This window comes from Chiloscyllium punctatum, chromosome 8 (genome assembly GCF_047496795.1).
Source record: "Chiloscyllium punctatum isolate Juve2018m chromosome 8, sChiPun1.3, whole genome shotgun sequence".
In the NCBI taxonomy this organism is placed as follows: Eukaryota; Metazoa; Chordata; class Chondrichthyes; order Orectolobiformes; family Hemiscylliidae; genus Chiloscyllium; species Chiloscyllium punctatum.
In genome coordinates this window covers 42,989,248-43,003,453 of record NC_092746.1, presented here as the reverse complement: position 1 = coordinate 43,003,453, position 14,206 = coordinate 42,989,248, and the positions used below count along the sequence as shown (strand labels likewise).

Sequence of the window (14,206 nt, the reverse complement as noted above, 5' to 3'; positions counted from 1 at the left end):
AACAAATTCTAATATCTCATCTGTTTGTACATTGAAGGCAATGCATGTGGAGAAACGGGAATCTATGATATAATGGATGTCACTGGCCTGTAACTGCTTGAAATGAAAAAAAGTTTCATTTCAGTCTGACAAACATGAGTCTGTTGCTATGGATCTGGCCAGATGCCTTGTCAAACACAAGATCCTCACCTGGAGACAGTAAGGACTGCAGATGCTGAAAGCCAGAGTTAATAGATGTGAACGCACAGTAGGTCAGACAGCATCCAAGGAGCAGGAAGGCCAATGTATCAGGGCAAAACCCTTCAGCAGGACACGGAAAAGGTTTCGTCCAAAATGTTGAATTTCCTCCCGTTCCTCGGAAGCTGTCCAACCTGCTTTGCTTTTCAAGCTTCACACAAAATCCTCACCTCTGTTGGAGGCACAAGACAAATCTCTTCTGCTATGGTCTTCAAGGGGCAACTTTTTCACGCAAAGAGGGGTGTGTCCGTGGAATGAGCTGCCACAGGAGGTGGTGGAGGCTGGCACAATTACAATATTTAAAAGGCATCCGAATGGGTAAATTAATAGGACAGGTTTAAGAGGCGATATAGGCCAAATCCTCATAATTGGGACTAAATTAATTTTGGATATCTGGTCAGCATGGACAAGTTGGACTGTTTCCCATCTCTGTCACTATAACCAGGTGTCTATTTACCCCATTCTTTATCACTAATCCTAGCATTTTACCCATTAGTCATGTAAGGCTAACAAATCTGTAGTTCCCTGTTTTCTCTCTTGTTTCCTTCTTGCATAATGGGTGACGTAGATATTCCAATCTACACGAACCATTTCAGAACCTGTAGAATTTTGGAAGATAGTCACCAATTCATTAACTATTTTTATAATCACCTCCTTCAACACTTTGGGATGTAACATCCAAAAGATTTGTCAACTTTTAGCCTTATTTTCTCGAGTACAATTTTCTTACTAATGTTAATTTCCTTCGATGCCTCTTAGATCTCTAATTCTGGAGATGGAATTTTCCTCAGTGAAAATAGACATAAAGTAATCATTTAGCCACTCTGCCATTTCTCTGCTGCCTATTATAAATTCTCCTGATGCTGCTTGTAATAGACCCACACTCATTTTAACCAAAATGTTTCCTTTTTAATTTAGAAGCCTGAACAGCCAATTGTTATGTTTTCTTTGCTAGATTGCATTCCTGATCTATTTGCCCTTTCCTGACCAGTTTCTTGATCCTCCTTTCTATAAATTTCTCAATCCTACTTTATCTGGCAACTTTAACAACATTTTTCTTTTAATGTTATATAATTTTAAACTTTCTGTTATCCACAATTGATTTTTTTGTGAAGTTTTTTTCACTTTGAAGGAATGTAGTAAGCAAGTTGCAAGACATGCAATAGTCCATTAAAGATTATTGTTGAGAGTGTGGTGCTGGAAAAACACAGCAGTTCAGGCGGCATCCGAGAAGCAGGAGAATCGACATTTCGGGCATAAGCCCTGCATCAGGAAACGCGATTTTCCTGCTCCTCGGATGCTGCCTGACCGGCTGTGCTTTTCCAGCACCACACTCTCGATCCATAATGCTCAATTAGTTTGTCCTTTAGCTGGCTCCTCAAATTACTGCTTTAGAAACTCCATTCACACTCCAGAAATTCACTCTCCAATGCTTTAGTGCTCAAGTGGTTTACCCAGTCTATATGCAGATTGAAGTCACTCATGCCAACTGTATACTCTGCATGCTTTTCTCATCTCCAATGCCACACCCCATACAAATCACTATTACTTGATGGCCTACAAATAACTCCAACCAATATATCAGCTGCCTCTTGCTATTTTAGTCTCACTCAAACAAATTCCAAACATTGTTCTTCTGACCATTAATTTCTCAAGAATACTGGAGATGTCCATTACAAATAACACTCATAAACCATTTGTTTCATAAGTTATAAATCCACAAATCACATGGCTTTAAATCTAATTAAAGGTTGTCAACTGATCTAAGAACATATATTAGGTTTTTTGGAGGAATTGCTTCCAAAGAACAAAGCCTTTTTTGATTGAAACAACAAAGTTATAAGAGCTCACTGCATTCATGGAGTAACATTTATGTAGGGCATGTGTTTCATAAATGCATAAACCTAACTTTTTAATTCAATCTTCCAAGCTGCCATGCTCGACCTGACAAAAAACAAGCTGTCTCCTGATCCGCAGTGTATTTAATGATTGAATCGCAAACTCTTTGCTCTCAAGATGGTTTTAATCAAAAACTAAGATCATCCCAATTTCTATCACTGAACTCCAATATGCTGATAATGCTACAATAAGTACTCTGCCAGTGATGGATCTTCAGTGAATAATCAACACATTTATTGAGGCATATAAGATGATAGGACTTACACCTGACATTCAGAAGACTAAAACTCTTCATAAAGAAGTTTTAAAAGAATATGCCTGACCCCTATTGATTAGGATTCATGGCAAGAACAAAGAACTAAGAAAATTTACAGCCCAGGAACAGGCCCTTCGGCCCTCCAAGCCTGAGCTGATCCAAATGTGCTGTCTAAAACTGAGTAAGTTATTTTTCACAAAAGGCTGACACTGACAAAGAAGCCAGTGTCACTTGAAATCTCTGGTGAAGCTTTTGGTCATCTAAGAAAATCAGTGTTTAAAATCGCACCATCAAAACTGAAGCCAGGCTCATGGTATAAGAAGAGATCAAGATCCCTACCTTAGAGTACAGGCTTGACAAAGGAACAATGGACAGGAAATATCCTAATGCACTGAAGTTAAACCATCAGAGTCTGTGACAATTATTACAACAAGATTGTTAATTATTCCTTTTCATCATAATACTAGATCTAAAATAGCTCAGCTTCTCGTTGGCTACCCAACATACTGCTGTGGAAACTTTCCATAACACACACCATAAACTCAAATATTTCTACTCACCTTGGCCTTAAATATTTCTGCTCACTTCTGTCTTAAATTAAAGTCCCATTATGTTTCAAGTAATTGTACTCTCTCCCACAAGGGAAAGCACCTATCAGTATCCATCTTACCAAATCCTCTTTGGATTTTATCGATCTTAAAAAAAAATCACCACTTATTCTTCCAAATTCCAAATGGATATAGGTCCAGCTGTCCAACTTTCCCCCACAGTATATAATTCCTCAACATAGTCTCACCCCCATCCCAGGTAGCAGTCGAATAAACCTTCTGTACACAGTACTTCAGAAGTGGTCTCATCAATGCCCTGTTTAACGGTACCAGAACATTCCCACCTTTATATTCTATGCCCTACAGGAATTGACACTATTTGCACTCCTGTAATTACTTGTTGAATTGCACGTTAACGTGATTTATGTGCCAGAACACCCAGATCGTTCTGCATCTTCAGAGTTCAGCAGTCTCTCTCCGTTTAAATAATATTTTGTTTTTCCATTCTTTCAAATTGGCTGAACTCACATTTTCCCATTGCATTCCACGTCAAATATTTTCCCCACTCGTTTAACCAATCTATTTTTCTTTGCAAAATCTATATTTCCTCTTTACACCTTACTTCCAATCTAACTTTGGGTTATCAGCAAATTTAATTACCATACACTCAGGTTGCTCATCCAAGTCAGTAATAGAAGTTGCAACTTCTCAAACCCCAGTGTGTGGCATGCCACTCATTATATCTTCCTAACCCAAAGAAGATCTATTTATGCCTACGTGATTTTCTGTTAGCTCACCAATTCTCTATCCACACTATTATGTTACTCCTTACAACATGTGGGTTTATTTTGCATAGTTATCTCTGATACGGTCCTTTGTAAAATGGAAATCGAAGTATCACATATCCACAGATTCCCTTTTATCCAAATTGCTTGTTACTGCCTCAAAAAAACTCCAGCAATTTAATCCAACATTATTCCCTTTTCACATCATCATGTTAACTCGACCTGACTGAACTGACATTTTCTGAACACTTTGCTAAATTAATAAAGGTTCCAGTATCTTCTTTTTGACCAATGTTAAAGTAACTGGACAGTATTTACCCTGCTCTCTCAAATCTCAAAAATGACCTGAATGAAAATAGCATACGGTGATATTGTTTTAATTGCATTAAAGCTGTAATGTCCTGTCTGCATCAATTAGCAATTTATTGTCAGGCTATGAAACTTCAATCAAAAATGTAATGCCCATATTAATCTTCTTTGTATGCTCTCAATGTACCTTTTTGTCATTTAAATGAATTTTAAAATAGCCAAAGCTAAAAAAAAACCCATACAAGAAAAAGTGGATTATTTGGATAGTAGCAAGTAGCACTTTGACAATTTTCTAACTTCTTGATATTCATATAAACATACACGATTACCTGCCTTGAACTCAGAGGAGATTTTTGTCTTCAGCAACTGAAGCAATGAGCTGACTGAGCAAATCTCACTCCCGGTACAGAACCCCATGACTTTTACTACCAATGATTTCAAGGTCAGGAGTTATTTAAAATGGACTGCCAGTTCACCATCACCCACTTTAGACAGTGACAAAAAAATTTAAAATTATCACCTCAGTGTCTAATTTTTACCTCCTAAAGATGTGATTGTCATAGTTCTTCATATGTGAAATATTAAATATAAAAATATTAAATATGAAAAATGTTCATGTGTGAAATCGGAAGAGGGGTTGGGAACTTTTCTTTTATTGTTAAGTATGTTACATCCAAGCTTAATCTTAACAATATGCTTCCAGCAACATTTTCTGATTAGAAATCAAGAGTAATTCGTAATTTTTTTCTCTGAGCTGAATCAGGAGAAATTGCGTCTAAATGTAGTTCAATTAACTCAGTGCGCAATGAAATTGAAACTCATTAAATTTGTATTATGTTTTGATTTGTATTATGTTTTATCCCACCATTTTGTCCATTTATTCATAAAGAGATCAGTGAACAAAAAGATTTCTTTCTGCTCCATGCCAATTTACAGGGCCTTGACTAGACTGTAGATACAAGCAAATTGTTCAAATGGTTCAATTGCATTGTTTGGCTCCAACTTATGGATTTGCTCAAATTAGTCTTGTGAACTGTGGAAAACCTATCTAATTCTACTGTGGCCTCTTGATGAAAGCAATGATATCAGAGAAACTGACCTTTAAAATATCTCAAGGACTGCACCTTTCTAACAAAATTGGAACAACATCAAGCTGGGTAAGCAATCACTCACATTGAAGAATTTTCACACAAAGCAAACCAGGAAGCAAAATGCATAAATTATTTTGTTTGCATTGTATATATTTTTAAGAGTGAAGTAAAGGTACACTTTAGAAGTTAAAGGCTCAAATTTGATTAATATTAAAAAACTATTTTATCACGGAATAAATTGACCAAGTTGGTTTTCTATAAAACAACGTTGTTGCTAACAGCTCAAAGTTAAAAACTAAGTTATTCCTCATTAACAAGATGTCACCTTTTTTTAGGCCAACATTTGTTAGGCCAACCCGTCCATGCTGACCAGATATCCTAAATTAATCCAATCCCATTTGCCAGCATTTGGCACATTTCACTCTGAACTTTTGCTATTCATATACCCATCCAAATGCCTTTTAAATGTTGTAATTGTAATAGTCTCCGTCCGTTCCTCTGGTAGCTTGTTCTATACAGACACCACCCTCTGCATGAAAATGTTGCCCCTCAGGGCACCTGACCCTATAATCATTTCTTGCTAACAACTTAACTTCATGTTTTTACTAACAAAGGTCACATCTGCCCATTATTTCGAGAGGACACATTTCCTTCGATATTTGGCTTCCAGACCTGATTGCCTTGTTCATTTACCTTGTACTTAAGTGCGTGCAGTATACACAAGTTACCCATTGAAGGACCTTAATTGTCAGCAAGGCAGGAAGGCCTTCCCATGGGATGGAGGCAGGAATGTGTTGGAGTCACCACTGCCATTCTCCTGCCTGATTAAATACCTACAGTCACTAACCCACTATGGGAAAGAGAATTGAAAACTGCCTTTGCTCTCCTTATCTAACAAAAGATACAATGCCTTAAAAGAAGGTTTACTACATTTATTCCCAGAGTTGAGGGGATTATCCTATGAGAAATGACTTCAGAAGAATAGAATAGAACAGCAATTTATTGTTACATGTGTTTTTACAAAACAAAGTGAAAAGTTTTATAAGTTGCCACACCATGGTGCCTGTATTAACCACCTAAGTTATAGATAAGAAAAAAAAAGTGAAAATTAAGGAGAAGTTCATCTCAGATAAATTTTGGTTTGGGGTAAGTCGATTAAAATGCTGGAATACCTGGAAGCCGCGACCAAACACAATTTCCACCCCAAACTGAGACCACCCCTTTTGGACAAGATAACAACCATGCCAAGTTGAGACTGCCATGCAGTGTGAGACCGCCATACTACAAATGAGAGGTGTTCCAATTGAAACATATAAAATTGAGGGGCTTATCAAAGCGGACAATGGGAGGTGGTTTTTCAATGGTTTGGGAACTTATAACATGGAGTACTACTATCAGAGATAGAGAGTGGTCATTTAAGATGGAGAGGTGTACACATTTCTTCACTTAAAGGATTATGAACCTTTGCAATCTTCCAGCATATAGGGTTGCAAATGCTTAACAGTTAAGTCTATTTAAATCGATGATAAGCAATTTTTTTGGACCTTTATGGAATCAAGGAATTTTAGGGAAATGCAAGATGTAACTGAAGTAAAAAGCAGCCAAGTTTTTACTGAATGTTGGTAAAAACTATTTTCTGCTTCACAATCTTAATTTTTTATGCTTTAATGTTCACAGCATAATTATGGCAAAAGGTGGTCACTTCACTAGCAATGCAACTGCAAAATTTGGGCCATTATCCTTTGTCATTTGGCAGCACATCCCTTGCAGCACACCAACAATAAAAGGAAGTGATTTAAGCATTATAGGTAGTAATGGACCAAATATTCATGATTGGAAAAAACAGACTCCTGATTTAACTTTTCTTTTCATGCAGAGGAAACTGCCCTGTTGTTTTTGCTAAACTGCCAATTCCACCATTTCTTTTCTTCTAATTTCTCAAAGCTAAATTCAAACATTGGCACAAATTAATATTAAATCAATATTTTTGCATAAATCACAGCAAAATGCAAATCAAAATGAGTAAATTAAAGTATTTTGAGATTAAACCATAGAAAGCACCAGAAAAAAAAACATTTCAATGATAATAAACAGATGGCCAGTATATTACAGTACTGTGAATTATGGACTGACTCAAATTGAGAACTACATATACAGCATTCCATAATTATATTGATTAAGAACATTTGCAATCTATCACATTTTTTGATTTGATCAATGATCAGCTAATTTTCAACTAAACTGATTTGGCTAAATACTTCCTGGTTTCTTTGCACTTACCACTCACAGAGAGAGATTCTTTTTCTTCCTTTTTCAAATCTAACAAATCATCTATAGACTCTATTGAGGGAAAGTTTTAAAATGTTGTTAGCTCTTTTTTTTCCTCAAAGATCCCCTGGAAAGAAAGAAAAAATAGAGGCCTTATGGGCATTATGATAAATGCACGGATGTTAAGATTACCTGATTTATGTTGATTGCTTGAAGACATTGGCTCCAAAGGTGAAAAGGCATCGTTTTCCATTACAAGGGAAAGAGGAGTTTCTAGAAATATCCAAGTGCAAAATCAGACTTCTGACAAATATTTCAAGTGAGAGAAAATTATATGAATTCCTACCTGCTGAAGACAGGGCTGAATAAAAAGGTTTAGGAGAGAACAGACAAATTAACCCATAGTGCTCTTGGCAGGGAAAAATACATGTGTCGTTTTGAAAATGTGATCATGACTTCCAGGTTAACATGAATAATGCTGGTGAGTCAAGAAATGTTGCAGTTCTGTGAATTAAAGCACAACAAGGTGCTAATTTAGACAATGGCCTTAACTCCTCAGGTTATTAGCCAAGCCAAAGTGCTCAAGCATTGGCAAAATGAAAGTTACCTCAAAACTGATTACATATACTTTTATCTCTAATGCAGAAACAATGTTAAGCCACAAAACCTGGCTTGTTTCTGAAATTAGAATAACTTTTATTCAGGATGTGAAATGACTGGCCATGCCAGCTGTTGTTGGCTATTTCTAATTGGCCTTGAGATGGTGATGGTAAACTGTTTTCTTGAACTGTTGCAGTCCAGTGGTGTAGGTACATACACAATGGTATTGGGGAGGTGGTTCTAGGATTTTGGCCCAGTGCTGGTGAAGAAATAACAATATACTTCCAAGTCTGGATAGTCGGTGGCTTGTAGGGGAATTTGCAGGTGGCAGGTGATTTCCCTGAATTTGCTGTAAGTGGTTTCTGCAAATCCTCAAACTCACATCCAAGTCCTTCATCACAATCCATATAACTTCCTATTCTTTTTAACAATTTTAAGCAACTCTGGAAACCAGTGAATGTATCTGCAGTGATAGCAATGTGGTTGATTCTTAACTGTCCTCTGAAATAGCCCAGCAAATCATTCAGTTTAAAAACAATTGTTGACTGAGCCAGCAATGCCCACAGCCTATGAAGTGATGAAAAGACAGGAGAAATCAAATAGCAGCTAAGATGAAATTGTTTTATGTTCCCTTTAAATAAGTGGTTGTAGTGCAGTTCGAATGTTCAACTGTGCAAGATTAAGAAAGGGTGTTAGCCAGAAAGCTGATGCCAAAAATGGCAAAGCAACATTACAATGTTGATTAGTATTCCAATCTGTTAATTCAGCATAGTTCTGGCGGTGCTCATGCTGACATCATCGTCAAAGGTAGTGACCATGTGGCTTATAGCAAAATTGTGCCATAGCCACCATTCTGGAGCCCAAACTTTTCTCCTAGGACAGACTGTTTAAGATTATTTAATAATACCTGAAGCGCTGCATTCTTGATCCTCCTTTTCTTCTTCTAATGAGATAAGTCTGTAAAATCAAAGAAAGTACAATGATCTCAAGCTTAAGTTAATACAAATCCTATGACTATCTGGTTACCAAAGACTTAGGTAGGACAGACTCAAACTTTACACTCTTTATGAAACACATAGTAATTGCTGAAAAAGGGCACACTTTCGGCTTGATATTCGGCTTGCACTTATCAGGACAATTCACAAGAGATATAAAGTGAAGGGAAACACATTTATGTTACTTAAGGGAGACTGCTGATTTGCTTACCATATAGACTCATGTAGAGGCTTTTCCATGGACAAGGTACCAGCTAATGATGTAGAAAGGTAACTATTAAGCTTTATTTAAATTTTAAATTGGGCAGGTTGGCTTTAATCAGTTAAGGCATTGCTCTGGCAAATGAACATGGAACAGCTTTTAACTGTTTCGTTATCTTGAAATACGTGTCACGTGTGGATATGTTATTTTAGTATAATCCTTTGCACACTGATGGCTATGCAGTAAATGCTGTCCAATTTCAGAATCGCATCTCATGTAGGACACTATGTTGTGGGTTTTGCAAGAGCGATCTGGTTGGATACAGCAAACAGCTAAAAATGTTCTCTAATCTGCCAGTCTTTGTCGTGTATAGTCCACATTCCCGAGTATCACACTGGAACTGAAATTCATAGACTACATTATGTGTGATAGGTAGAATGCCTCTCTGGCTTCACAGCAGCATTCTGTTATTGATGAACACCGCAGATGTTGTTATTGACGAGATACAACATAAAAAAGCTTGTTTCACCTGTTGCTCAAACTTTTAGGTTACTTTCTCTATTCTGAGACAGACTGGGAATTTTTAGAATCCATTCATGTTTTTGAGTCATATACAGCAAAAAAAAATCATTTGATCAAGGTAGCTATTGTCCTGTACAATGGCTTTGATTTGCCTTATTTTATCATCAACCTTGCACAGTGAACAAATAGCTTACAACCTGCTTGATTTTGGCAATAAGGCCATCTAATATTGTGTGCTATCTATAGGAATCCTGACATTTTTATTGACCAGCAAGAGTAAGTTTGCAGAAGACAGCAGCAGATAGCCCAATTACCTTTTTAGCAGTCTCTTGGTCAACGGTTTTCTAATAAATTCCAAGGAAACCAGACTGCTACATGAAATAATATATGAAACCATTATTCAAGACCTTTGTGTGATCATTACCAGTGATACCAAAAACTTTGGAGTTAAAGGTTCACCCTTGCAGATGTGTGGCAACAAATGAAGCATTTAAACTTAGAAATTAAATATATCAAATCAAACTGATAGAGGGTTCGGACCATGACTTTCAAATACTGCTGTTATGCACTTAGAACATTCACAAGAGAACCTATAAATTACAGAAATCTTGCATTCCCATAAATAGGTCTCATGCTTGAACTTCCTTGATAACATATAGTTATAACTATAAATAAAACAATGTCAACACATTTCCTCCCAAAAAAGATCTAGGAACTTAAAACAAACATCAGATTTTTAAATGTTCATAATAATGGTATTTACACCATGTCATTGTGTGGCACAATAAAACAGCTCAACATTAGATACTATAACTCAGTTTATAAGTTGACTTTAGAGGCTGCAAAAAAAAAGTTTCAAAACAAATAAAAAAGGGGTTCTAATTATATGTCCACTGGGAAATCCGATTCTGGATTTGGTGATGTATAGTGAATGAGGAGACTTGATTAGGGAGCAAAAATATGAAACGCTGATGTTGGTGTGCCTTTTTAGCAATCACAATCAATTGTGACTTATTATTAAGGGTCAGTTAGGATTGCCTTGTTAGTAAGAAATTAAATTGAAAATTGATAGCCAAAAGAAATATATAGAGTTGGACACTATAGAATCTGTGTGGGTAGAGTTGAGGAGCAGCAAAGGGAAAAAGACCCTGATGGGAATTATGTACAGGACTCCTAGCAGTAGATAGGATGTGGACGGAAAATAAATCAGGAGAGAGAAAAGGCAAGCGAGAAGACTATTATAATAATCACTGGAGATGTCAATTTGCAGGTGGACCAGGAAAATCAGGTTGGTAGTGGATCCCAAGAAAAGTGATTCATGGGATTGTCTACAAGATGGTTCTTTGAGCTTGTGGTAGAGGCCATAAAGGAACAGGCAACTCTGGATTTGGTAATGTGTAGTGAGGCAGGCTTGACACTGGAGCTTAAGGTGAAGGAACCTCTATGGGGCAATGATTACAATATGACACAATTCAACCTGCAGCTTGAGAGGGAGAAGCTTGAATCAAATACAATTATTACAATTGAGTAAAGATAATTACAAGGAAATGAAGGAGGTGCTGCCAAAGTTGTTTGAATGGTGGAGCAGCAATGGCAGGAGTTTCTGGGGGTAATTCGGAAGATACAGCAGAAATTCATCCCAAGGAAGAGGAATCAAATGATGGGGACGATGAGGCAACCATGGCTGACGAGGAAAATCAGGGACAGAATAAAGAAGATTAGTAGGAAGCCAGAGGATTGGGATTTAAAAAAAACTGAGGACAACTAAAGGAACAATAAGGGGAGAGAAGAAATAGGAGGGTAATCTGGCTAGTAATATATAAAAAGAAGATTGCAAGATTTTTTTTAGACATATGAAAAGTAAGAAAGGGATGAAAGTGAATGTTGGACCACTGGAAAATAAGATGGGAGAAGTAGTAATGGAGAACAAACAAATGGTGGGGGAGCAGAATTGAAATTTTGCATCAGTCTTCATGATGAAAGACAGCAGCTTATCAGAACTTCAACAGAATAGGGGACAAGAGGTGAGCTCCATGGCCATTACAAAGCAGAAGGTTCTGGGGAAGCTGAAAAGGAGCTTTGGTGAATTTCTGCAGACCATCATGTAGGTGGTATAAGATACTGCTGAGTATCAGGGTTGCACAGACTAATATTTTTGTGAGGAGGTTTGCTGTTTAAAGTTGGCAGGTATTTAAAGCAATTTGGAAAGCAGTTGGTATCGGGAGCGGAGGTACAGTACGGATTGATGCACAGGTAAGTAGAGAATGCACCCTACATTCTCCCTACACCCTACATGTAGGGTGCATTTAATCAAGTTAAGACACAGTGAATCCCATCAATTACAGAAAATAGAAGCTACAATTTAAACATTTTCCAAAGAAATCTTCTTCTACTGATGCTGTCATGCACTGTGTTATGGAGTGGCAAAGAATATGGGAAGTTACAGAACCTAGATATAATCTTTTTTCTTAGCAGGACTGATACACTTAATGGTAAGGTCCTAGGGAGTGTTGCTGAACAAAGAGACCTTGGAGTGCAGGTTCATAGCTCCTTGAAAGTGGAGTTGCAGATAGATAGGATAGTGAAGAAGGCGTTTAGTATTCTTTCGTTTATCGGTCAGAGTATTGAGTATAGGTGTTGGAAGGTCATGTTGCGGCTGTACAGGACATTGGTTAGGCCACTGTTGGAATATTGCGTCCAATTTTGGTCTCCTTCTTATTGGAAAGATGTTGTGAAACTTGAAAGGGTTCAGAAAAGATTTACAAGGATGTTGCCAGGGTTGGAGGATTTGAGCTATAGGGAGAGGCTGACTAGGCTGGGGCTGATTTCCCCGGAGGTCAGAGGCTGAGGGGTGACCTTATAGAGGTTTACAAAATTATGAGGGGCATGGATAGGGTAAATAGACAAAGTCTTTTCCCTGGGGTTGGGGAGTCCAGAACTAGAGGGCATAGGTTTAGGGTGAGAGGGGAAAGATATAAAAGAGACCTAAGGGGCAACTTTTTCACGCAGAGGGTGGTACGTGTATGGAATGAGCTGCCAGAGAATGTGGTGGAGGCTGGTACAATTACAACATTTAAGAGGCATTTGGATGGGTATATGAATAGGAAGGGTTTGGAGGGATATGGGCCGGGTACTGGCAGGTGGGACTAGATTGGGTTGGGATATCTGGTCGGCATGGACGGGTTGGACTGAAGGGTCTGTTTCCATTCTGGACATCTCTACGACTCTATGACTAAATACTTCATAAAACATTCTTGTAAAAAAAAAACATTATTCCTACTTCATAAATAATACAATCTGAATTTTCACTGGAAATAAATTATTCAAATAATTTGCAAGCTTGCATCTGAGCTGGGGAAGTTTATTCAAACTAAATTTTAATTGTAGCAGGGAACTGTGCCTTGACCCAAGCTACTGTAACTATCTCATTACAACAGCAATAAACAGATTACTTCTCCAACAGACAGTATTCAAAACAACTGTAACTTTAAGTTCTAAATATTATTCTATTAAAGTTGTGACACTAAACCATTTTGCAATTATTTTCATACTAAATAAACTGAAGAAACTAAATTATAGCAATGTAAAACAATTGACTAAAGCATGAATGTGATCCTCCAGGTCATAACATATGACAAGCAAGTAGACATTCTAATACCTGATTGTCCAACATTTGTTTCATCAGTATGGATTTAGGAAGAAAGCTCTGTTGGTGGTTTTAAAACAAAATGTTGGCATCTCTCTACCTATCTGCACATGATATTCTACTCATCCAATGTCTGTTGAAATAGCTGCTGTTCTGGCTCCAACATACAAATGACAAGCTGTCTCAATACTGCTGAGCAGAGTGAAACATCAAAAACCATGGGACTCACACCGGAGATTACAGCATGAAGTGGTTTGTGCTGTGATGTGGCAGTCTGTTTTTGATTTCTGTTAAAATACAATGATTCAGTGCAAAAAACACCAATGTCCATCCTGCCAAATGTTAGATGCAACACGCTTCCATTCAACAAAACTTGTTTAATGGGCTCAATTTTTTGTCTTCCAAATGTAGGCAAGCACTTGGTAAATTTGTGAACCAAATGCATATACTCTTAACATGATGGGAATATTCTCATCTAAAATGTTTATTGATCAAGTGGAATGGAAAGCATATACTCTGCTGGATTATGTCAGTGATCCTGGCCCAATAAAACATGACGACTGAGCTACTCCAAATCGTGTTTGTGCAGACAGATATCTACTTGGGAGGGCCTGCTACTTCTTAAGACCCCATAAAGGGGAACCAGTTTTCAATGGTGCTCTATTGCATTGTAGCAGGGATGCTACTATGATCATGTCACCCTGATTTTCAAACACTGTAGTGGAGGTGCTAATTAAAGAAGTTGGGGGAAGAGGTTTCCTTCAGAAAGCAGGTATGTTCTGCAAGAAATAAACCAACATGCATGCAGACAGGTGAGTGAGCATATCAGTTCCAGTATACTCCATGGT

At 37.5% G+C, this 14,206-nt stretch overlaps 1 protein-coding gene across 4 annotated transcripts in view; it reads right to left on the bottom strand.

The window, feature by feature from the left end:
- ica1 (islet cell autoantigen 1) overlaps positions 1-14,206 on the bottom strand; it is a 135,147-nt gene that overhangs the window by 37,780 nt on the left and 83,161 nt on the right. For 3 of the 4 annotated variants that reach the window (XM_072575413.1, XM_072575414.1, XM_072575415.1), the window contains exons 10-12: positions 8,901-8,950; positions 7,586-7,666; positions 7,406-7,465 (exon numbers count right to left, since the gene is read on the bottom strand). In XM_072575413.1, the coding sequence (XP_072431514.1) occupies positions 7,406-7,465; positions 7,586-7,666; positions 8,901-8,950 (191 nt within the window). The remainder of the gene's footprint in view (positions 1-7,405; positions 7,466-7,585; positions 7,667-8,900; positions 8,951-14,206) is intronic. The other variant, XM_072575416.1, reaches the window with a different exon arrangement.